The sequence below is a fragment of the Sebastes umbrosus genome, chromosome 17 (assembly GCF_015220745.1).
Source record: "Sebastes umbrosus isolate fSebUmb1 chromosome 17, fSebUmb1.pri, whole genome shotgun sequence".
Classification (NCBI taxonomy): Eukaryota; Metazoa; Chordata; class Actinopteri; order Perciformes; family Sebastidae; genus Sebastes; species Sebastes umbrosus.
The window spans coordinates 8,112,372-8,137,213 of NC_051285.1; the positions used below are offsets into that span (position 1 = coordinate 8,112,372).

General features: G+C 41.3%; 1 protein-coding gene across 1 annotated transcript in view; it reads left to right on the plus strand.

Moving 5' to 3' along the window:
- jade2 (jade family PHD finger 2) overlaps nt 1-24,842 on the plus strand; it is a 188,828-nt gene that overhangs the window by 42,722 nt on the left and 121,264 nt on the right. The window contains exon 4 of the mRNA XM_037749207.1: nt 14,859-15,016. Coding sequence (XP_037605135.1) covers nt 14,859-15,016 — 158 coding nt within the window. The remainder of the gene's footprint in view (nt 1-14,858; nt 15,017-24,842) is intronic.

Here is a 24,842-nt window from a genome sequence, read left to right on the forward strand (position 1 = left end):
CCACACATCTCCAAAACTAGGTCACATCTCCCCCCAGCCTTTGCCTGCCATTTTACCAGATCGTCTGCCTGAGCCCGCCATACGAAGAATGATATTTGCATCGGACTCCGTGGGGGGAAATTGGCTTATGCCTCTCAAGTCTCCTTCACTCTTTCTCGTCAGTGACCCAGTTTTTTAACCTTTATTTATTGAGGGAAGGTTTTTCTGAGCATGTTTGCTGCCTCTCACTCTTCCTCTCTCAGAAACATCTCGCTTCATATTCATGATTTTTTACACACATTCACACCTGGGAGCTGCAGAGTACAAGCACAGCCTCCACCGAGCAGATCCACTTGAGCGGTTTGGGGGCTACATGCCTTGTTCAAGCCAGTTGTGTAAAAAGCTTGAATTTTTTATAGTGAGTTAGATTGTGTTTTTTTTTTCTTCTGTTGTGCCTTTCATAACTTATAATTAAAGGTGCTCTATGTGATATCCAGAGCATTAATATAGCAGCAAACAATGTTTACTGTGTAAAGATATAGATGAGCAATGTCTACCTGAGCAGAGAATGAAGTTGCTCTCCGGTGCCTGTTGTGATCCGAGCTTCTCTGTGCTTCGTTGACATAACCGGGCTGACTGAGCTGCCTTTTAGTGCATGTGAGCGTGCCATACGGCGATTACAGCTGATAACCCTGTCCCGACTGATGGCATCGTCACGGAAGCGTAGCAGATTAACAGGTTAACGCTGTTAGTAGGGATGCACCGGTACCGGATTGGATATCGGGCCGATACTGACTCAAATAGCTCGATCGGATATTGGTGACAATGGGGTAGATCAGTACAATTCAATACAAAACATACTATATACATTATGTACTACAACATTTCCCCACTGTGGGACTAATAAAGGAATATCTTACCTTATCTTATCTTACTGGAATTACAATTCCAGTTTAAGTTTTGACCATTTTGATGTTGCCTTAAAAATGGAATCCTATTTCCTGTTAATTTTGAAGATTTTTTACCAAGTTGTTGGTGCACGATTTATCATTTTTAATAATAAATATCAATTCACTAAATGTATATCTATGTATGTATTTGTTACTTTGTTGTTTTACAAATTTAGGAAAGCAGTGTTTACGTCAGGCCTGAAAGAATGATCCCAGTCTATTCCACACAGGCATACAGCTTGTTAGTTAAACACCGGTATCAGATTGATACTCGGTATCGGCCGATACCCAAAGCCCAGGTAGCTCTATCGGTATCGGGACTGAAAAAGTTGGATCGATGCATCCATAACTGTTAGCTCCGTTGACGTTGTTTTCACCGCTTTCACGGTTAGCACCGTTTGCTGCGATTCTTCGCCATGTTGAGAGCCGTGTGGAGGCGATAGAAATGCTCCCAATCTCACATTCAGCACCTTTAATGACATTACATGCTCTTCATCAGCAGTGTTTGAGTTAATATTCATGCTGTTACATGATTTAGCATGAGCAAGCTGCTCAGTACATTTACTGTCTTTGACATATGGCCATTTAGTAGCTCCAGTGAAGCAGTTTGGAGGTTAAATGCCTTGCCCAAGGACATTCAGGGAGAAGAGCTTTTCCCTGACCAGACTCCAGTCCAAGAAGCCTCTGGCTCAAAATCCAGCTTACTTAACCTCTAAGCTTCTGCAGTCCTGAATATTGATATTTAATTTGTGGACAAGCTGCACGGATGATCATTTCTGCCTTTCTGAAGAAGGATTCTTCCTCTATATGATTGTGAACATGAACGGAGGGCAGAGTTTTAGCTTGCTAGAGGCCAAAAATCACATCTGTTCAAACGGCGGAGCGCAGTCAGTCAATTCCTTATTGAAGCGGGAACAAAGCTTAATTGCATGACCTTTGAGTGAAGCCTTGGCAATCAGCCTGCCCTTGGCGTGGAGGGGAGCGCCGTCGCTCCACGCATCATTCAGGCCAGGGGCTTGTGATGAGGAGCCGGCGTTCAGAGAAATCTCGAAAGGACTTGTTCACTGTCTCGTCTCACGCTAATGAGGGGCATAAATTGTAGGCTGAGTGCCTTTTCAGAGCTTGCGGTACGAAGTTGGGCTAATAGCTACGGATGTGACATTTCAGATCTAAGACGGGAGAGGGGACTATAGAAAGAGCAAGAGGAAATCCTTTTCACATTCCTATCAAATCCTTTATGTGTTATACGAGAAGTGTCAAGTCGGTAAAGGCTGTTGATGCGAGTGATTCAGTTTAGCGAGAGATAATGTTTCTGCATAATAACGGTGACTCCCGTCACTGTTGCTTTTACGCCTCTTTCCCTCTCATCCGTCCTGAGCTGAAGCAGCCGCGTAGCGAGCGCTCTGAAAGGTTTTCTTCAGGCCCGTTGTCTCTTTGCCCTGCATGGTGCATGTTCTGCAGCGCTCACACAAAAGAACGAGCCGCCATCTGAACTACATCTGACTCCATAGATAGTGGAAAAGAGAAAAAAACAAAAAACGTTTGAATTGCATCTCAGGCCTCAGCTGTATAAATCACAGATGGGTTGTTAAAGAATTCACATAAATATAACTAATTGTGTCATGTTGTAAATGTAATGTGATATTTTTGATATACTGTACATGTAATCTTTATTTTGACATAATTCTGCATGTGCTTATCAAGTTTTGTAGAGAAATTCCCCGTCATTCATTCAGTGTCAAGAATCTTAGTCCTTCCATACTTTTTAAGGAGAGAAGTACTGCTTTCATTTTATTTTATACTTTTGGAGATCTTATTGATTAAGATTTGGAATAGAGCTGCAACGATTCATCGATTAGTCGTCAACTATGAAATTAATCGCCAACTATTTTGATAATTGATTAATCAGTTTGAGTCATTTTTTAAGAAAAAAAAGTAAAAATTCTCTGATTCCAGCTTCTTAAATGTGAATATTTTCTGGTTTCTTTAATCCTCTAGGACAGTAAACTGAATATCTTTGAGTTGTGGGCAAAACAAGACATTTGAGGACGTCACCTTGACAAAATGACACGCGGAAATCAAGAAAGGTGTACTTATTGCGTTAAACGCCTTGTGCATTATCATGGAACTGATACGCATTTTCGTGCTAACGGGCTGATTAATCTAGAAAATAATCAACAGATTAATCAACAATGAAAGTAATCATTAGTTGCAGCCCTAATTTGGAACCTGGGATGCTTAGTGCTCATTCATGCAAACTATATTGTTCATAATTGTATTTAAAAAATGACTGCCGTCTGCAATGCAAAGCGTTTGTCCTGGAAACAAAGTCGTTTGAGCAGCATGTATATGCTTTGATGAACTGGTTGAAGGATGAACCACTATTGCATTGAGAGCAGCATGTTATGAAAAATGTCATGGATATGTACTGTAAGAACTGGGCTGTGTGCTAATCCAGCCTTGATTATATTCCTGGGCAGTTTCTTGGCTGATACAAGGCCGTTTCTCCGTGCATATTTGTCTTCTAGATAGCCTATCTCACTGTAAAGGCACCCCTCTTTCTTCTCTGTCTTTACTTTTCCATTGCGTTTTTTCTTTCTTTCTCAGACCACCTTCGTAACTGTCCAACTTAGTTTTCCAGATTTTTAAAAAGAGGGAAAATGAGGGAGTGAAAATTGAGGTGAAATATAAAATCCAGAATAAAAGGCTTCCCCTGGAAGAACGTCAGGAAAAGATGCTTTCTTCTTCATTCTGCTACTGTCCTCCTTCTCCTCCTCCTCTCTGTCTTTCTTCTCTCAATTGGCCCATTTTGAGCCAAATGTTTTCTCATCCCCTTGAGTTTTCATCCCATTTCATCCAGTCCATCTGTTAAATATATACACCGATCAGCCATAACATTAAGACCACTGACAGGTGAAATGAATCAAATTGATTATCTTGTTACAATGGCACCTGGCAGTGGGGGGGATATATTAGACAGCAAGTGAACATTTTTAACTTTGAACTTTGTGTTGGAAGCAGAAAAAAATGGGCCAGCGTAACGATGTGAGCGACTTTGACAAGGGCCAAATTGTGATGGCTAGACGACTGGGTCAGAGAATCTCCAAAACTGCAGCTCTTGTGGGATGTTTCCGGTCTGCAGTGGTCAGGACCTACCAAAAGTGGTCCAAGGAAAGAAAAAAAAAAAACGGTGAACCGGCGACAAGGTCAAACTGAAGGCTCATTGATGCACGTGGGGAGTGAAGGCTGGCTTGTGTTGTCCGATCCAATAGAAGAGCTACTGTAGCTCAAATTGCTGAAAAAGTGAATGCTGGTTCCGATAGAAAGGTGTCAGAACACACAGTGCATTGTAGTTTGTTTCGTATGGAGCTGCGTAGCCGCAGACCGGTCAGGGTGCCCATGCTGTCATAATGTTATGGCTGATCGGTGTATATATTTGCCTTTTCTTGCATTAAGCTCTCCGCTCTGTCCAACTCAGACACCTGTGTCCCTCTGATAAAGAAAAACATTGGAAAGCGTTGCCGACTGTTGCAGTAGAAAACATGAAAACATAGAAAACATTTGCCATGCAATGATTCGAGCATATCTTTATGCTAAATGCAGTACCTGTGAGGGTTTCTGGACTTATATTTGTCATTGTTTTGTGTTGTTAATTGATTTACAATAATAAATATATACATACTATTGCATAAAGCAAGCATATTTTCACATTCTCATGTTGATAAGAGAAGTAAATACTTGACAAATCTCCCTTTTTAAGTTACATTTTGAACAGATAAATATATTATATAGGCTACTTATGCATTTCTAACGCATTATATCCGTGGATTAAAACCATACGTGGTTAAATTCATGACATCGTGTTGGTGTCGAGGTACCAGTCTTGGTGCATGTAAGAGAGAGTGTGTTCCTCCTGAAATCACTGAGTCACTGCTCTCCTCTCCTCTCATCTCTCTCATTCTGCCACTCTCTCATCAACCCCCTTTCTCTCCTTCTCTGTCTTTTTCTCACTCTTAATCACCCACTCAACACTCACACAAATAACACACACACGTACACACACTCCTCCCTGAGTCCTGTGGACCTTCCAAGCAGCCAATCATTAGAGCCCGTCCCTGCGCTGTGATGTGGCTGCTAAAATTAGCCTCCTCTCTCTGTGAGTCGACATCTGCCATGACGCACTGTTGAGAGCCAGGTAGCCATGATGCCCAGAGGAAGAAAAATACTCTTCTCCTTATTCTTTTCTTTGCCTCTCACCTCCTCACTTTCCTTTCCAGTCTCCTTATTTCTTTCAGTTGTGCTTCTTTCACTCTGTATGATTGCTTTCATCTTTACCTGAGAGTTTCTTCTCTTATGTCTTCAGCAGGTCTCTTTTACTGTCCTTTTCAGTCCGTTAGGTCAAATGTTAACCCATTTGAGGCTCCGGTATGAGGTCTGATTCACTGTACACTGCTGTTGGTTCTGCTCCTGCATTACTGTTCGACAGAACAGAGCGACTATTATAACCTTGTTCACCAGAATCTGTCACAATGCCAGAGGCTGCATGTAGTTCAGTCAGTTGAGTCATGTCTTCATCCTGTTGTCCTTTAAAGTTCAGGTCCTTACGGTGTTTTTTGCATGGGAAACGTCATTCAACTCAGTTATTTCTCGTCATTCATTTTCTTAAACTGGTCATTGAAACATTGAATAGAAACTAAGCCTTCTAGTTGGTTGAATATATTCGATGTACAAAAGTAAACAGTTTAGGTTCTCAAGGACAAAAAACATGCACTCATGACAACGTGCATTGATTCTGTTTCGTACCGTGAAGTCATTTGCAGTATTATCCTTGCTGTCTGAGGGGTTGTTTCGTCTCCACATGTTTCTTGAGTTTACAGAGCATCATTTCTGCATCTGACAGTTTTCCTCTGTAGATGAGGCATTCTGTTGCGGGACAGCTAGTTTCCCTTATTCATGCAAAGCTGTAAGTCGAGTTCTTTTCACTTTTTAGCATAATTTCAATTCCTTTGGTCGGCTCAGGTCATGTTGAGGGCTGAGATCTATCAGCATTTCTGTTTACAGACACACTGCTCTGAGAGTCGCTATTCTGACTGCTGTGCTCATAGAAAACTCTCATGCCATTGAGTGTTGGAGCAAAGAAGAGTTTGCCGTCTTGGTTCAGACTACGTGGGTCTTCATTTATTACTTTCATAAGCATAAGCGCAACTAATAACACTCGGCTACAAAAGTAAGGGAAGATATAAAGATCTGGTGTAATCAGTAACACCGGTGTTGTGGGAAAATTTCCTCACCGTGGCATCCTTAATGACGAGCACCGACCGTAAACTGTCATGTCATTAGCTGCATATTAAGCAGGGTTTGTAATATCGTGAATTTGTTCCGTTTTGATATGTTTGACAATGTAATATAAAGATTCTGTAAAATGTTTTTTTTTATGTGGTGACCCTTGGCCCATCCTTAAGGCACTCCAGGTTGCCATGGCAACACAAACTATGGTGTACCAGCACATGTTACGCTTGATTTATGTTGCTATTTGATCTGATTTTCTGCAAAATTGACTGTCCAAGTTATTTTGTTCAAGTCACTACTTCATTGTACATTCAGTTCATGTCGAGCTGGTTTCATGCTGCCCTTATGGGTCTTTGACACCTTATGGGGTGCTGATAACTGTCGCACCACTATTGCACCCATAATCACAGTAGCGGAGGCCCTGCTGGAGTTTAGCGGTCTAATAATAACAGCATGAAAAGTGAAGGACAGAGCATCCTCTCCCTCTCTCCTTCTCTTTCTATCAGTGCTCTCATCCCTTTCAAAGTCACACATGAACAATGCTGATTGTTTTTCAAGATAACCAGGGAGTCTAACAGTGGTGTGTGATGTCAGCTGGCCTTTAAAAGCACTTAAAGCACTTTGTCACTGTGCTTCAAGGAAACTGGCTCAGCAACACCATAATAACAAGGTCTATTGTGTGCGTGTGGGGAGGCAGGGCTGGCTGTGCACCTGTATATGTGTGTCAGTGTGTGTCTCAGTGTGTGTTTTTGTGTTAAATGCATTTGTGTGTGACCATAAATACATCCTCGATTTATGTGTGTGTTTCTTTCCATGTGTATGTGTGTTTAGTTGCGTCAAAATCTATGCGTGTTTGTGTTTATGTGAATGCGTGTTTCTGCTTTGGTGTCAGTGTGAACATGTATACAAAGTGTGTGTGTATCTCTATCTGACCGAGTGAGTGTGTTTGTTTCCTGGTTTGAAATGTCAGATTTCAACAGTCATCCTCTGTGGTTTCTGTGCTGTTCGGCTCAGGTCGAAGCCGACTGCTAATCTATCACCGCTCCGCAGATGGTCAGAGATTAGAGTCAGTCCCACATATAAGACAGACCGGCAAACGGCTTCACACAGCATACAAACAAGCTGCATCAGAGCTTGACGGGGCTTAGAGTTTACAGAAGAAGGTGAGGATTGTTTCTGGAAAAGTCCAGGTTCAAATACCCTGTCCAAGTTTTTCTTCTCTATGGCTCACTAATGCTGTATGAAAATATAATTACTGTATAACTTGTACTAGTGGTAGTAATGGAGGTCGCAGAAATGTCAGTAGCTGCAGCAGTACAGTACTTATTGGCAGCATTGGCACCACCAACAACAATAGTATTTGTGGCGGGATGAGTAGTGTTAGGTGTAGCAGAAGAAGCAGCAGTAGTAAACACCATGCAGTTTTTCGCATGCAGCGTGCTGTTCATTTCTGGTCTGTTCATGATACTATGACAGTATTATTTAAAAAAATCGCAATATATCGCCTTGCTTGCAGTATCGCAATATATCACAACATAATGAATCGTTACCCCTGTATCATGATACATATCGTATCGCCAGATTCTTGCCAATACACAGCCCTACTAGCTGCACCATCAGTAGCAGCAATTAGTGTAGTACAACTGGAAGCAACTGTGGTATTAGTAGTAGCAGAAGTGGCCTTGGTAGTAATCATACTTGGAACTTGAGTAGTAGTGGTAGTCGCATCAACAGAAGTAAAAGAAATAATGTGTCTAACGGTTGTAAAAGCAGCACTATTAGTAGAAGTATTAGCAGTAGTTGTCATAGTATATTAGCAGTAGTCATATGTCCTCTTAGAAGTGTCTTTATTAAAATGTATATAGTTTGAGTATTAGTAGTAGTAGTAGAGGTTAAATAGAGGAACTCTTAAACACAGCGCTCTCCCATGAATGCCCGTGTTTTTGACTGATTATCAATGCCTGTCAGGCTGTCAGCCCCCCTACCAGTACACACACACACACACACACACACACACACACACACACACAAACACACACACACTCCACAACCCCTGCTCATGTCATCAGTCCAGAGCTAGATTGGACATAATGAGAGCGCTGCATGCATACAGCCCATAACTCAACATAGCATACTGACCTACTGACTGACTGACTGGCCAGAGGAAAGAGAGTGTGTGTGTGTGTGTGAGAGACTACTTGTGTTTGTTTGATCATGTTCTGCTTGTACGCTGTACCATGTGTGCGTGTATGCAACAGTTTCTATGCGTATTTTCCTGCGCTAACAGTAATGTTGAACTGGAGTTTCATCTGAGCAGCTGAATCTCATCTCTTCAGTTTCAGTGAGAGGTCATCGATCACTCTGCACTGCATGATTGGACGGCTTGTGATGCAAACCAAAACAAAAAAAAAATGTTAACTTGAGTTATTGAAATGCAAATGAGTGCAACGTTTGCAGCACGACAGCCTGTCACATTTGGGGAAATGAGGCAGCGCAGACTCTCTACAGACAGAAACTAAATTATCTGATTGTTGCTGCTGAATCATGGTTTGGAGATCATTGAGTTTTAGGATTCCCGATATGAGCTGCACAGAAGAGAGCTGCATGTAGACGATAAACTAATTTAACCTCGCTGCAGCATTTTTAGCAAATCATTAGGTGTTTTCACTTTGTTGCAGCAGAAAGATAAAAGAAAATGTGTTAACAAACTTGATGTGCAACGCTCTGAAATGGCTGCAAGCTGCTGAATACAACGGATGACGGCGACGACATGTGAAATAATTGCACGCTAAAGGGATTTTCTGTCTTATCTGTTGGAAATTTACTGTATCATTCCCCCCTCCTGCATGAGTCGGGGTTATCCACTCAATATTTTCATTTGCAAATTATGATTTATCAAATTTGGAAAGCTGAGTGGAAATGGCAAAATTCAATCACATGTTCTTCAGAACAAAGTTATTAAAGTTGATCGATGCGGAAAATCTTCGCAGCGAATGAATAAATCATGTGATGAATGGAAAAAGAAATGCACTTTTTGAGTAATTGCTGACAGAGTTTCCATGGCTGCTCCAGGCGCATTGCACAACAGTCTCTGTCCACCAGAACCAGGCGGAACAGATATCTGTACTGTCACTCTCTAAAACATAAGTCTTCATTAGCTGCTCTGTTATAATACAGCCAAATGCATTTCTTTTGTTTTTGTCTTCACATGAAATATAACTAGAGAACAAACTCAAATGTAATCAGCTCTTGAAGTACTCTGCTTTTTTACTGGATGTATGTTTTGACTCTGAGGGAAATGCACCTCATTTGTATTTTTATATTTTGCGTAAAATTAGCTTTTGGAAACAGCAAATGCTCGTCAGCCCATCTACCTGTCTGACTCTCGGCCTGTCTACCTAGTCGTCTCATCTGTTTATAATGCTCCTTTTCCATCTGCCTGCCTCTGCCTGTCATCCATCACTGAGGCTGGGTGACTCCCAACTGTCTGTCAGAAAAAGAATCAAAAGATGAAGAGGGTGGCGGTGGATGAGAGGAAGAGCAGGATGGAGATGAGCTGGAGAGAGAGAGAGAGAGAGAGAGAGAGAGAGAAACAAGGCAGAACATAAAACTGCAGGAGCTTGTAATAGTGTTTCCTACACATTAATTAGCTGCAGTCATTCCTGTACAAACACACAGTAATAAAACTGATATACTGAGATCCTCTCCTCCTTTTGCCTTTGCTCACCTCTCTTCTTATCTCTACTGCTATTTTCCTTTTTCCTCCCCTCTCCTTTCCTCTTCTCCTTTTCCTCCCTTCTTCTTTCCTCTCCTCCTTTTTCATCGTTTTTTCTTTACCTCCTTCTCCTCTTTTTTTATGCTCTTATCTCCTCTCCTCCCTTTTATCTCCTTGTCATTTTTCCTTCCTTCTCTCCTCTCCTCCTCTTTCCTCCTTTCTTCTGTCTTTTCATCTCTTTTTCTTCTCCTCTCTTCTTCTCTCCTCATTTCTTATATCCTCTCCTCTTCTCTCCTTCCTTTGTCTCTTGTCTCCTTCCTCTCCTCCTTTTCTCCCTTTTATTCCCTTCTCTACTCCTTTTCCTCTTTTCTCCTCTCTTATTTTCTCTGCCCCCCTCCTCTCCTCTCCTCTCCCTATCATCCCTTTCTCCAGCTCTTCTCCTCACTGATGAGGAGTATGAAGAAAAGTGAGTGAATGTAGGTGGAAGGGGGGGAAAGAGACAGAAAGAGGAAATAAAAAGAGAGAGAGAGATTAAGGAGGAGTGGATCGCCCTCTGTCTCTGTCTGTCCTCCTCTCGTATTGCTGAAGGGGACGGCGAGATTCATCGTGGCCTTGGCACGCACACACACACACACACACACACACACGTTTAAACACTCGGACACACACTTATTCATGCACATAAAAAACACACACACACAGAAATGCACACACACAGTTAAACACACACTCACAGTTGTGTACACACACACACACACATGGCCTCTTACTCCATTGCATTATGTATTTGTGCTGGCTGGCAGACAGTGGAGGCAGCCAAGCAGCAGAAGCAAGGATGCTGCTTTTTACATATGGCCTTTTCATATACTGCTCTGTGACACACACACACACACACACACACACACACACACACATGCACACATACACACACATACACACACACAAGCACAAGCACACACCAGTTTCGTCCTCGTTCGTCCTTGTCTTTCATCTCTCTTTCCTCTTAAATTAATATCACTCCCTTTTCTCTCTTTCTCTCATTCCTCTCCTACTTGGTGATCTGTCTTCTCTTTCTCCCGATCTCTTGTCCTCCCTCTTCACTTAGTTAAACATCCCTCTGTTCTCCTACATCACTATCATTGTCTCTCCTTTCCTCTCCACTCCTCAACAGTCATTTCTTTCTAGCAGTCCAGTCTGAAAGTTCAGCTCCTGTGAGAGTCGGGGTAAATACACAGCATATTACTGCTTCCCCCTCTGTTAACACGCTCTCTTTATATCTCTCTGTGAGTCTGTCTCTTTTTCTCTATGTTGCGTTGACTAGTAGCAGTGTTTCTTTTCAACTCTAAAGCAAATAGCACACAAACTTTCTAGTGCCGGGTATCAAAACTTCAAACTTTTTGACTGCCAACCAAAGTCATAAAGTATCGGATGCAGTCATGGAATGCTTGGTCAGATTCTTGTCTTTTTTAGTAGCGGTTGGTTGGTTGGCCTATCCAACACTTTGCTCCAGACTGCAATATCTCATCATCTGCTGGATGGATTGGCACAAACGTTTGTACAGACATCCATGATTTCCAGACGATGAATCCTACTGATAGTGGTGATCTCCTGACTTTTCCTCCAGTGCCAGCATGAGGTTTACATTTTTCCTTTTGAGTGCAATTTTGGATGCATTGTCATGACATTTGGTACACACATTCATATTCCCCTCAGGATGAACTGTAATATATTTGCCATCATGCTGTGCCATCATTAAGTCAAATTTTTGCAGATGTTAGCACACTAACACACGAAGTACGATGGTAAACATAGCAAACATTATACCTGCTAAACATCATCATGTTAGCATGAAGAACTACCGTGTCTAAGCACAGCCTCACAGATCTGCTTGCATGGCTGTAGACTCTTCTGTGTCGTGTTTACTAATTCTTTAATCAGATTTCTCCTGTTTAAATCAGGAGACTACATTAAAGACGCTTTCACAAGCTATAGTCCGTTTGGCTAATCCAAATCAGAGTGAAATTTATACTTTTGGTTTGTTTTCTATTTAGTCTGGTTCGGTTTCACAGTGCACAAATTAAAGCGGACCAAATAGAAAAATACGTTTCTGAGGGGCGTGTACGAAGGAGCAAATTTATCTTTTTCCTCTCTAGAGCTGCCGCTTCTATGCAGGGAATCGCGGACTTTGATATATTGCTGTCAAGGTTTTTTCACTTTGACTCAGCACAACATGAATCCCTTCTCCTCCTGTTTATCTCCAATGACTTTATAAATGTCACTATTTTTGTGGACTTTATTTAGAATATTCTGTACGTTCCCCTCGGCCCAGATGTCAAGCAAACATCAGTCAGTCCTCTCCTACTTTTCTTAACCTGTCAATTACTTGTGTCTATCTCAACACAAGCCCACGCAGTCAGCCAGTGTTTTCGTTCGTTTGTAAATGGTCCGAGACCACCTCTCGTAAGCGCTCTCGGACCGCTTGTTGTTTTGGTCCACACCAGAGTACGATTACTGCGTTCACAACCACCCAAACGAACCGTACCAGAGTTACGGACTAAATGTTGGCTTGTGAAAGCCTAAGTTTGCAAATTCAATGGTGAAACTTTCTCTCTTATTGGTAGATTTTTCATCATAATATTTAATTTTTTTCCTTTCCTCTAACAGCTCATTTTAATTCACTCCCTCCTTCAGCGCTCCCTCTTCTATTACCCTCTTATTACCATGTTTTTCTTCTCACAAATCTCTTTTTGACAAATCTCTCTTAGGTCAAAATAAAGCAGGTAACAAAATCCACATTAAGGGACTGAGGGAGGGAAGATGGAGAGGTTAATGGAGAGACAGAGGGGGGAGCGAAGGAGTAGGATGGAGGAGAAGAGCTAATAAAGCAGGGATAAGGAGGCTTAGAAAGTAATGATAAAATGTAGAGTGAAGTCATACGGTTGATTTGGCCTTGCCGTGTGTGTGCGTTGCTTGTTTTCCTGTGTGGGTTTACGCGTGTGTGTTCTTGGCTGATGTCCTTGACTATATGACTGATAATATCATTGCTTCAGGTCCCTGTTAGAGCAGACAGAGAGAGAGAGACTGTATGTGTGTGTGTGTGTTCACATTATGTGTGAGAATGACTGTGTCTGCTTGAATACACACACTCCCTCAGGTCTTCACATCACTGCATCGCAAACAAGCACACCTTGTTTGCTTTTATACAATCATCTTACATACCACATAGTTGGCATTAACCTGTAAAGATCTCCAGGTTATTATCAACGATTTAGTTAATGGTTACCGTGACCACAGCACTTTGCTTCCTCCTCCTTCCTCCCTCCTTCTCATCTCTCTACTTCCTTTGTCAGTAGGTGGTTCTAATTTCTCTTAAATATCTCCTCACTTGCATCTTTCCCTCGCATCATATCCCCTCCCATGTTCAGACGTGAAGGAAGAAATGTAATGAATAGATGTAAGTGAGGGAAATGAGGAGACCACCTACTGGGAGATGCAAGGAAGAGTGAAGATAGAGCAAAACATATTTGTACTAAAATGAGACATCCTTCCCTCTCAGCATCATCTAAAGCAATGCGATGATGGCAGTCAGAACCCACATACTGTGCACCCGAAAGTAACACCGGATATTTACAAATTGGTCAGAAAAACTCCAGCGGAAACATCCAGGGGAGCATTAAAACTACAGACTACAGAGGCAATGATTTATTTATTACTTAAGCAAGTCAAAGATATAGATCTAGTCAACACTGCAAAATGAGGGATTAAGGCTTTGCTAGACAAATGCTGCTATGCATCTGTTTTTCATATTCTTCACCTGCTCTAATGCAACATATCCTCGTACAACACTTCGTATGATATCTTATGAAAAGTTATGCCTCATTTTTTGTGTGTTTTCCTACGAATGTCCGGCAACTCATGTCCATTTTTCGCACGTTACATGCATACAGTCTTTTCAAAATAAACTTCTGTCTTCACAGGAAACTACTTGGTTAGGTTTAGGCAATAAAACTACTAAGTTAGGTTTAGGAAAAGATCGTGGTTTGGGTTAAAATAACTACGGCAGTGGCTTAACTTAAATACGGAAGTTACGTGACAAATAAATCAACATTGATTTCTGGTTTCACTCTGGACATGAACGCCGGTCTCCTGGGCGAAAGTCTGGTGTTTTTTGACCCACCCATCCACCCTGACCTCCTCCGTACGCACTGTTTGTCGCTCTTTATACTTCCTGGTTCACGATTACCTGGATTACATACGAATTGATTTTGTGGGATATCTATGAATTAAAAGAAAAATTAATTTTCGTAAGTATTGCTACGAACGTTGTATGAGAACAGCTTGTCTAATGTTACGCTGACGTTTAGTGTCGAGCAGCAGTTGAGGCAGAAATGCAAAAAATACATCACTTTGAGGCCACAGCAGATTTATGTTCAATATGAACATGCACAATAATATATGTAAGTAGTGATTTTATCATGAGCGGTGTGAGCCTACAGACTGTGAGGATCTTAGAGGATCCTTCCTCTTCACCTCAGTGTGCCAGCTTTGGCTCAGGGAGTAGAGCGAGTTGAGCTTTAATCACAAGATCGACGGTTTGATCTCTGGCTCCTACTGTCCCCATGTCGAAGGATCCTTGAGCAAGACACTGAACACCAAGTTGCTTCACAGCAGCCCTCTGCTTCTAATGCTTAGGATGGGTTGAATGTAGAGCATCCTGAGCTTTTACTTGTATGTATACATCTATGATGATTGAAATAGAGTTCAGGTTTAAGTCAGTTTCAGCATCTAAACACGCTCAGAAGCAGAATTTTGCCATGTGAACATCCCAAAACGACAATACGATGTATATATCTTCACTGTTTTTGACCGTTTAACCAAACTGTTCTATCTTCCTCTCTCCTCTTCTGTTTTTCCTCTCTGTGCAGGTATTTCGTACCGACTTCATCACGGCCATGAAGCTGCCGGACTCGGCCCAGCTCGGCCCGGACGACTTCTACGTGCTCTCGGACCCCTGGAGACAAGAGTGGGAGAAGGGAGTGCAGGTCCCTGCCAGCCTGGAGGCCATACCAGAGCCTGTGGTCAGGTAGGACAACACACCACACACATACACACACTAACAGCCAACAGGCAAATGAGAATAGCACATATAGCATCATCTGTTTTAATTAGGATTTGCTACTCGTTCAACCTCTGGCTGCAGAGACATTATGTCACCATCTAAACACACTGGCACAGTTCCCACAGTCACAAAGATCTTGGGAAGGGTTATGAGATTTGAACTTTTGTTTGCCATGACTAATAGTTGTTTTGGGAAATTGCCAGATGATCAATGCAATTCTGGAAACTTGTGAAATGTGAGATTGTAGTTGATACAAGCATGCAATTTAAATTTGCTGAAGTCATTTTTTTTAAATTTGACAAAGTGATTGTGCAGAGATACCAGAAGGAATAGCTTTAATAGAGATTATCCAACAAAAAAAGACACACAGCTGTCGTACATTCATCAACATTTGGGAAATGTTCAGGAAGAATTTGGCATTGAATTGCTTTTAAAAGTGTGGGAACCCTTTACAAAATCCAATTAAATGTAAATACACTCATTAGCATTATATATTTGTTAATGCACACACGCACCTAGATGCAGAAATCTACAAGGACACAAACTGAGACTGTTTCTACTCTTTAACTCATTTGTGTACACGCACGCACACGCACACGCACACACGCACACACACGCACACACGCACACACACACACACACACACACTATGGGAAGCAGGTTTGGATGCACGTGCAGGCAATGAAACATGAACACACACACAGAAGCAAGCTGGTAGGCAGATGTGTGCAGGCATGCACTTCGACCCACTTATATTCACTCATAGTGTAGATTAGTCTGGGCTCTCTCTCTCTCTCTCTCTCTCTCTCTCTCTTTCTCTCTCTCTCTCTCTCTCTCTCTCTCTCTCTCTCTCCCTCTCCCCAGTAGGTTGTTGTGGCTCTCTAGTACTACTGCAGCTGCTTCACATACCCATGTGGTTTGTTTGGCGCTCTAGGAACTAATGAAAATGCTCAGACTGCCCGGTAATGCCTGTTAGACAGACATGTCGTACTGGGAGGCCACACACACACACACACACACACACACACACACACACACACACACATACACACATACATCTCTTTGGGAGACAGACGAATTATTCAGTCATGTGAGATTTGGTCAAATATTTTGTATGCATGAACTTTTTTGCATCTGCTTCAAGAAAACCAGATGCGGAGGAAGCTCACTTTCAACAAAAAAGACGAGTAAAGCAAAAATAAAAGCTTCTTCAACTCAGATTTCACGGTCAAGTGACATATTTGGTTGCATATGAAACAGCCAAAAAGCAGCTGAACACAATACGTTGAAAATGAAAAGGCTGAGTAATGCTGTGGTAAATGTTTTCCACCTCTTTAATTTGTCAGCGTGGAAGTGCAGATTCCTCTTGTTTCTACTCTTGACTGGAGTTTAAGGCCTTTGCTCCACTATTTCATGTTAATGGAGGCATTTTTTTGCTGTTTGTTGTCCTTTTTCCCAATCAATTCAAGGACTAAAGTGGAAAAGAGACACTGTGTTGCAGCAAGTAAAAAAATCCATTAACTACGTTCGTTCATTCAGTCAGTTAATTTAAATAAGATTAAAATAAAATTGCTTATTTGATTTTTGAGGGTCATAACAGCAGCAGAAAAAGGGTCTGGTTGGTGTTTGGGTCGTAAAACCGTTTTGCTATGCGAAAAGAGAAGCGTGTCGGATCCAATGACATAAAATAAACACTTAAAAATAAAACAAACAAAACGTAAATCAAATCTAGTGTTGCCAAGTGAAATAGCATACGTAATGAGGAAACCAGAGAACCTGAAATGAATCTTTAACTATCAAGTGAAAAGGCTTGCATTAGCAGTTTTACTTGCAAGAGGAATCAAGTTTCCATAATTGAAAAACAAAATAATGTGCAGTTCAACAAAGCCAGAAGAATGAATGACTTCCTCAGAGTCTTAATGAGGGCAGAAGACAAAGTTAATAAACAATAGAGATGAAAATACAAAAAAAAAACCTGGATCATCTTTATGATTGTAAGATTTGAAAGGGTAAATACGTCACCCTTACTGTTTACATTGTCTAATAGGTTAATATCTCAGCAGACACACACAAACAGTGTGGAGTTAACAGATTGAAGAGAGCCTGAAGGCGGAGAGATAGATGAGCAGATTGGGAGAGAAAGAGCAATGGCAGAGATAGATAAGGATAGATGGATGAATGGAGGCTAATATATTATCTTACATGCGATAGGATGATGAAGTGATTTACAGTGATGCTGAAATGGAGTGATGATGGATAGATGGGGAGATAGAGGAGAAGAGGGGTGAGTGTAAGTGTGACTGAGTCTCTGACAGCCATTTGTTAATCTTTTTCCTGTCGTCTGTCATCTTGAAGCCACTGCTTTTCTCTCTCTGCCTCTTTCTTTTCCTTTTCCTCGCTCTGTCCTTTTGATATGTCTTGGCTGAAATCACCAGCGATGCTTGAGACTTCCTTGGTTTTACCCATACGAGCCCTATGTGGGAATTAGCGGTAGAAAACCTTATTCCCACACAGGAAGTGATGGCTTTTCGGTATAGAGCGCTGCAGAGATGGCGTATTTTTGTAGGCCAACTAGGAAGTTAGTATTGCCCTGGGGTCCCTAGACAAAAAGCCAATGGGATTTTTCCATTGGATTTTGGATTATTGCAGAAAATAAGCTCTGTGGCGAACCCACGTTCATGATACACATTTTATTCAGCAAGATAATCACCACAAGTGAACACTGCTTTTATGATTTTTAGGTGTGAAGAGCGCAAGTATGCACAACGAGGCTGTAAAGGCGGACGATGACGTCTTTTAGACTCATTATCTACTTGTAGAAGCCGCCTTTTTGAAGACACGTAAAGGCTTCAAAATTCACGAGTGAGATATTTACTGACGTATCTTATATCGTAGAACAAATCTCTTAAGCTTGTGTTAATCATAGACCTTATTTCATGCATCTAACCATTCAAAAAACCCATTGACTTTGAGACGAGGGAACTGGAAGTGCTACAATGCTAACTCATTTCTGGGTTTTAGGACTCATTCCTGCACCACTCTATCAGGTAAAAAAAAATATTACAAAGCTGCTTACCTCAAAAGTGTTAAAAAGTCACCAGGAAAGTTGAAACTGATTGAACTGTTGCAACAGAGAGGGAGATGACAAAAATGTGCTGCTGGTGATGAAAATGAGGACATGTCTTGCAGAGTAACAAATAGAAAAGCAATGTTACAAGTCCACAGCAGTCTGCTCAAAACGGCCGTTCATGTCCTAAATCGGCTCGTTCTTAAAAAAAAAAAAGGCCTAAGGCTTCCATGGGCATAAATATATTCCACAGTAGATTTGATCCATTGTGTTATAACAGGATGTTCAGATATCCGCTGTAAAAGTATACATCGTCTAGCGGAGAACAAAAGCATTGGGGCACGACTTTCAGTGCAGTGTTGTGTCCAATATGTGTCAAACATAAGGCTACAGCTTGCAGCCGGTTAGCTTAGTATAGCACAAAGACTAGAAACAGGTGCTGTCTCTCAATTCGGATACTTCCGTTAGTACACTTCCATGTAGTACACTGTGCACACTATTTACTTATTTGCGTAGTGCGTGAATTTCAACAGGGTAGTTTGGTCTCAAATCGCACACGGCTGTTGTGCATCTACCGGAAGCTCATTAGATCAGCCACGGACATCACGCCGTATCGGCCGTAATTCATAAATGAACCCAATAATGGCTTCCACCAGATTATAGTATGGTGGTACTTAGTGAAAAAAATAAAACATTTATAACTTAAATTTGTATAGTTTGGTTTTCGCTATTAAAATCGCTTCAGCTTCCTCCAGCGTTCCACATTCAACGTTTTGACCGTGAGGGTAAATTAGGGTTAGGGTTAATGAGTACAACATCCGGGTACTTAGAGTGCACTACATTTTGCCATACTTCAGTGTGAACGCGCTTATGCACTCAAAATAGAAAGTGTAAGTACGCGAATTGAGAGCCAACAAGGGGGAAACAGCTAGCCTGACTCTGTCAAATGGAAACAAAATCTGCATACCAGCACATCTAAAACACACTAATCATTATATCTAGTTATTATTCCTTTAAGGTTACATGGTGCATCTTTGACTGCTAGGTGAACCCAAACATAAGAGGAAATTGAGGAGTGAAAGTGTGATTGAGGTAGTTTCCCTCTCCTGCCCTCTCCAACTTTCCATTTATATCATGTTTCTTTCCTCTTAGCTATTTTTGTCCCGATCCAGCTCTCCTGTTTCTTTTTTTTTTCTTCCTCTCCTGTCTGTGTCTTCATCTCTACATGTCTTCTTTCCCTGGCTTCCCTCCTTCTACTCCCACCTTCCCCTCTTACTTTTGCTCTAGTTGAGCCAGAGGCGCAGACACATTTTTCTTTTTCTATTTTTTTTTTTCTTTTATGAATAATGACATCATCTCCAAAAATTGTTGGAGAGGAAAAGGGCTGCGGGCCCTGTCTGGCTTTGACAACACTCCTCTTCCACATTTCTCTTTCTCTTTCTCTCTCTCTCTCTCTCTCTTTGGACCAATTTGGCTGCTGCGGCATGATTTTCGGTAAAACTGTTGTGGCTGATGGTGAAGAGGTCATTATGGTTTGCCGTTGTTTTTTTTGTACGTCTCCTTACCAAAACACTGCAGGAGAGACGCAGGGAGAGGAGGAAGATGAGGAGTCAGCTCTCTTTTCCTCTCTATCTCCTGTCCTTTTCCACACACTTTCTATCCTTTACTTTCTATCCCTCATTTCTTCTCTGTCTTTTTTCCTCTCATGTTTCTGTATCTCTCTATCCACCGTCTGCCCCTCATCTCTTTTATAATATCTCTCTTTCCCCCTCTGACTTTCCTTCTTGCTTGTTCCCCTCTCTGACCGTCCCTCCTCCCCTTTGTCTTTTTATTTTATCACTCACTTCCCTCTCTTTTTCCCCTCTCTCTCTTTCCCTCTCGTTGGTTTTGTCGGGGCTGAGTGGAAGTAATTAGCCGTTGCGTAACACTGGCTATGTGCAGACAGTGAATGGGGCTTTGGCAGCGACTCGACAGCCTCGGTCCCCAATGACAACGGCGAGCCGGAGAGGGAAATAATTACACATACACATGAGAAGATCTGCGCCTTTTCACAAAATGAAAGAAACGAGATAGTGGTTATTTTATTTATTGCTTCATTTTTTCCCACTCGGACTGGTGGCCGAGTCAGTGAATGTGAACCCGTTGTTTGTGGTTTGGCTGAACACGCTGGCTTTCTGAACGGCGTGTAAAGCTACGGCCGCTGGGAGCATCACATGGAGAGACTTCTTACCAAAGTGGTTTATGTACTGCTGGACAAAAAGAATGATTGTGCAGATTTTTTTTGTTGAATTGTACTTTCGACGGCTCAACCGCTTGTTTTGCAGACTTGTAATATTCAAAAGTATTTGATTGATCGGTTGACAAGAATCCATGGTACTCATGAGATGTAAAGCTTAAGCTCAGTTGAGATTGCAGGACAATGGCATACCTCATGTGCTCCCCAGTGGTGGAATATCTGTAGGTCAGGTTTCCAGCAGCTGTGATCATATGCAAAATATGGGTCAGGCATGCATGGATGCTATGCAAAACCTTCGGTCAATAAGCTTTAAACCCTGTCCCGAGGGGAATGGATGATATGAACACACAGAGAGGATGTTGATACTGTTGCTTGATGAGTCAACAAGGCCTTATTAGTAGGAGAAAAGATGTTGTTTGTTTCTGTTCAATTACTGCTCATGATCAGGTAAACGAGTTTGGCTTGGTTTTATTCTGTCATTAACAACCTACACATTTTATTCACAAAATGAGCGAGAAGAAAACCAAAGCTGGATTGCAGCACGGGGTCTGGTCATGCAGAGTAAAACTAGAAATTCACCACAGGATGAAAAAAGAAGGTGCTGTACGTTCAAACCTTGATGGTTTATATTTTTGAAGACGCCGCCGGCAGACGTGTTAACTTTTTTGGTATAAGTACTGCAAGGATACAGTCAGAGCCGCAACAATTAATTGATGAATTGATTAGTTGTCATCTATTAAATTAACTGCCAACTATTTTGATAATCGATTAATTGGTTTAAGTAATTTTTTAAGAAAAACAAGTCAAAAGATTCTGATTCCAGCTTCTTAAATGTAAATACTTTTCTGGTTTCTTTACACCTCTATGACAGTAAACTGAATATCTTTGAGTTGTGGACAAAACAAGACATTTGAGGACATCATCTTGGGCTTTGGGAAACACAATTTTCTGACATTTTATAGACCAAACAACTAATCGATTAATCGATAAAATAATCAACAGATTAATCAACAATGAAAATAATCGTTAGTTGCAGCCCTAGATAAAGTACATCCATAGAAAATATAGAAACTCCACCAAACACAAGTGAAAGACAGAAGCAGACCCGATCCAAAGTCAGTTTAGGCTATTAGCCAGTCTGACAGCTGCCTGCCAAATACTGAACACATTAAAACATTTTACAGTGATGTCAGTTCAAACTACGTGCTGCTGAAAAAACATTTGGTAATTTGTCTAGATTTTTTTTTGTAATTTCTGGACTTTGTTAGAGCTGTGTTCTTGGCAGGTTCAGACTGGATAAAAATTATAATGGCCCTGGACCTTTCCCAGTAAAAGTGATTGAGCTGGAATGGGGCTTTAGAGAGACGAAGCGCATATGTCAAGCTTTGCATTCAGGTGCAGGTACAGAGAGGAAGGAAGTGCCAGCCAACATCATTTGAATAGATGCAATTCCTAATGTGGAACATCACACAACAGTATGTAGAAACCATGGGTTGTTATTCATTTAACAGGCAGTTTCTGTTGATATATACAAATACATCTGTTCAAGCACACACACACACACTCACACAAAGATAATGGGTTGAAGCGAGCCTGAGGGCTGTAAGATAGAGAGAGAAGGGCAAATAGCTGAATAGTGAAGATGGAGGACGGTCTAAATGTCACATATTGCAAAGCTTTAGCTGTATTTAAAGCTCAGAGAGTATACCTTGACATTTTCATTGTCATTTTTCTCCACCGAGGCTCTTGTCATATTGTGAGTTTAATAATGTTTTTGTCTGATATAGCTTTTTGTTAACAATATCTTATCTTCATTATCTGTTTGGAGAAGACTTTATGTGACTTTTCATAGCAAAGTCAAAGCACCGCCTTGACCTAAACATTGTCTTTTCTGGTTTTTAAAAGTCGTTTTTCAGCTCATAAAAGTCTGCTTTACACTGCAGTTAGACTCCAGTGGAGAAAAACTCCCAGCTCAAAGTCATAATCTATATGTGCAAGAATGTTTAATTCCTTCATAGTCTCTCTTTTCTTTCTTGTAGAAATGTTCAAATCGTTTAACTTTTCCTGTCTGGAAGAAAGAGAGTCAGGATCACCTGCAAAAAATATGGCATTTATTTTTCCTCTACCATAAAAAGAGAGCCAGCTAAAGGTCATAACAGAGGCAATGATGCATATACATCAAGGACAAAGTAAAAACACAAGGAAAATAGCGAGGGAAGGAGGAAAAGAGTGGTGGTTAGATGACCGAAAAGCCCCTCTGGGAATTTAACCGCCTGGCCCACAGCTGCAGTCTCATCCAACCAGTCACCGTATGTGTGTGTGTGACTGTTGACTTTCATGAGCTTGTATTGTATGTACACACATCTTCATCTAAGTGTGTCTGTTTGTATGTATCAGTAGGTCCACAACAACATCTGGAAATTCCCCCAAGATTCATCTGCTCTTTCCAAAACAGCTCTTAGTCAGATGATAAGATGACTAAGAGCAGCATCATCAGCCTCATGGTGTACAGGGTCAGTGGGTACACATGAACTAATGGCTTCCATACACACACTACTGATGATTGTATGTAGTCTATTGTATTGTGGCTCTTGATAACTGCTGTAAGTTCGATGGATGATTGAAAGACTGACTGGTTTACTATGTGTTGAACCTGTTACTGTGGGACATGCAGACTAAATAGATATGTGATGGGACAGATGGATTTGATATATGGAAGAAGACTTTTCAGTATATGAATTAATGATTTACTGTCTGGCTGAAGGAACCATAACCACAACTTCACCTTGCATCATGATCACTGTACCTCAGACTTATCTGAAAGACTTAAACACAGATCAAAAAGCTATTTAAAAGCTAGAATCTGCAACAATTTAGGTTTATATTTGTTTAGTTTGTCCCACTGTAGCTAGAAACTGGAATATAGAGTAGGTAGATCAACATCTCGTCATACTCTCAGTTTTAAAACTAGAGAGAAGATACTGGCATCATATGAAACTAGAAAGCCAGATGCTTCCATTGGTATCAACCAACGTTTTGGGTCATAGTCAAGTCAGTATTTCTTTTAGTTTAAGACTAGATTAATTACTCTGTGCCAATGAGAACTTTATGAGGATTTTTCACTGGTGATTCTTTGTTTATTCCAGACATGAATCACAACGTATTTGACAGCCAGTCTAGTACGTGATTCCAGTTGCCTCGTTAATGTACTTACTCATTTTTACAATACCTTTGGTCTAACTCTTGTTTATGGAATCTCTTCATTTTCTGATTTATAATTTCGTAAAAAAGTTTTCACAACTGCTTCCAGTAAAAACCTCAAAGGCAAACTCCTACTGCCTTTATTGGAAGTGTGTTTACCTCGCAGCATAACTGTGCACATGCAAATATTTCACTCAGAATTCAATCTCTAAAATAAAATGTTGGAAAGCAAGTGCACCGTATAGTAAATACAAAGTGATTATTTCGTGAGGTCAAATTGGTCAAGGGGGGATACGATCCGGATGAGTTGCTGACTGCTTTCCTAGATCAGATGTCTTACTAAATAGCTGACTGACTGATGGGATACTTACTGACCTGATGACTTTCTAAGTACAAACGGAATTCGTTGATGATGTGAGTGACAGCCAGAGATGAACCGATGGCTTTCTAACCAGTGCTGGATGGATCCAGGATGGATGACTTACTGACCAAATTCACCCACATTAACTCATCACCACATCGCTATGAGGGTTCAACGAGTGTATTTGTGACCACAGGCTGATTTGGTTGCTTTTGGCTGCATGGTGCGAGTGAATATGAGAGCTGTATTTCTTAAAGTATGGGCTAAGGAGCCAAATTGGACCCTTGCGCCTGTATCTGGTAGGTCCCCACATGACAAAACTAATAACATGTTCTAGTGAGAAATAGCTTTTGATCTCCGTCCTGGGGGAAGGGGCTTGATGAACTTCCCACTGAGGCTGGAGGGGAACTGTAATGGCAAATAAAGCAAAATAATAATACATTCTCATTTCTGGATGAGTTCATCGAGTCATTGGGTACATCTTTCACCACAGTTAATGGAGACAACTTTTCTTACTGAACCAATGCCTGGCTGATTGAGTCACTTACTGGCGTAAGAACTGACCAGTTTGCTGGCTGACGGGTGTATTGGCGGATTGTATGGATGGCTGAGCGATTAGCTATCTGATTGATAGAACTGCTTGGCTTGTTGGAGGTAATATCACCGTGTAGACATTATCCAAGCACACATTTTCTGCCTCTTCACCACTTGACTGGGTCAGTGGGGCTGTCACTTAGCACATTTCAGGCTCGCTGCCTGACCACTTGCCTGGGTGGCTTGCTTGTCGACTGCCTGGCAGAACAGTTATTTCTCTGACTGACTGAATGGATGGGTAAAGGGTCAACGCGTGGTTGAATGAAAATAAGAAGAAAATTCATCACCGCAGTATGTGGCTGGGTCACCGGGAGCTTTATTAATCACGTAA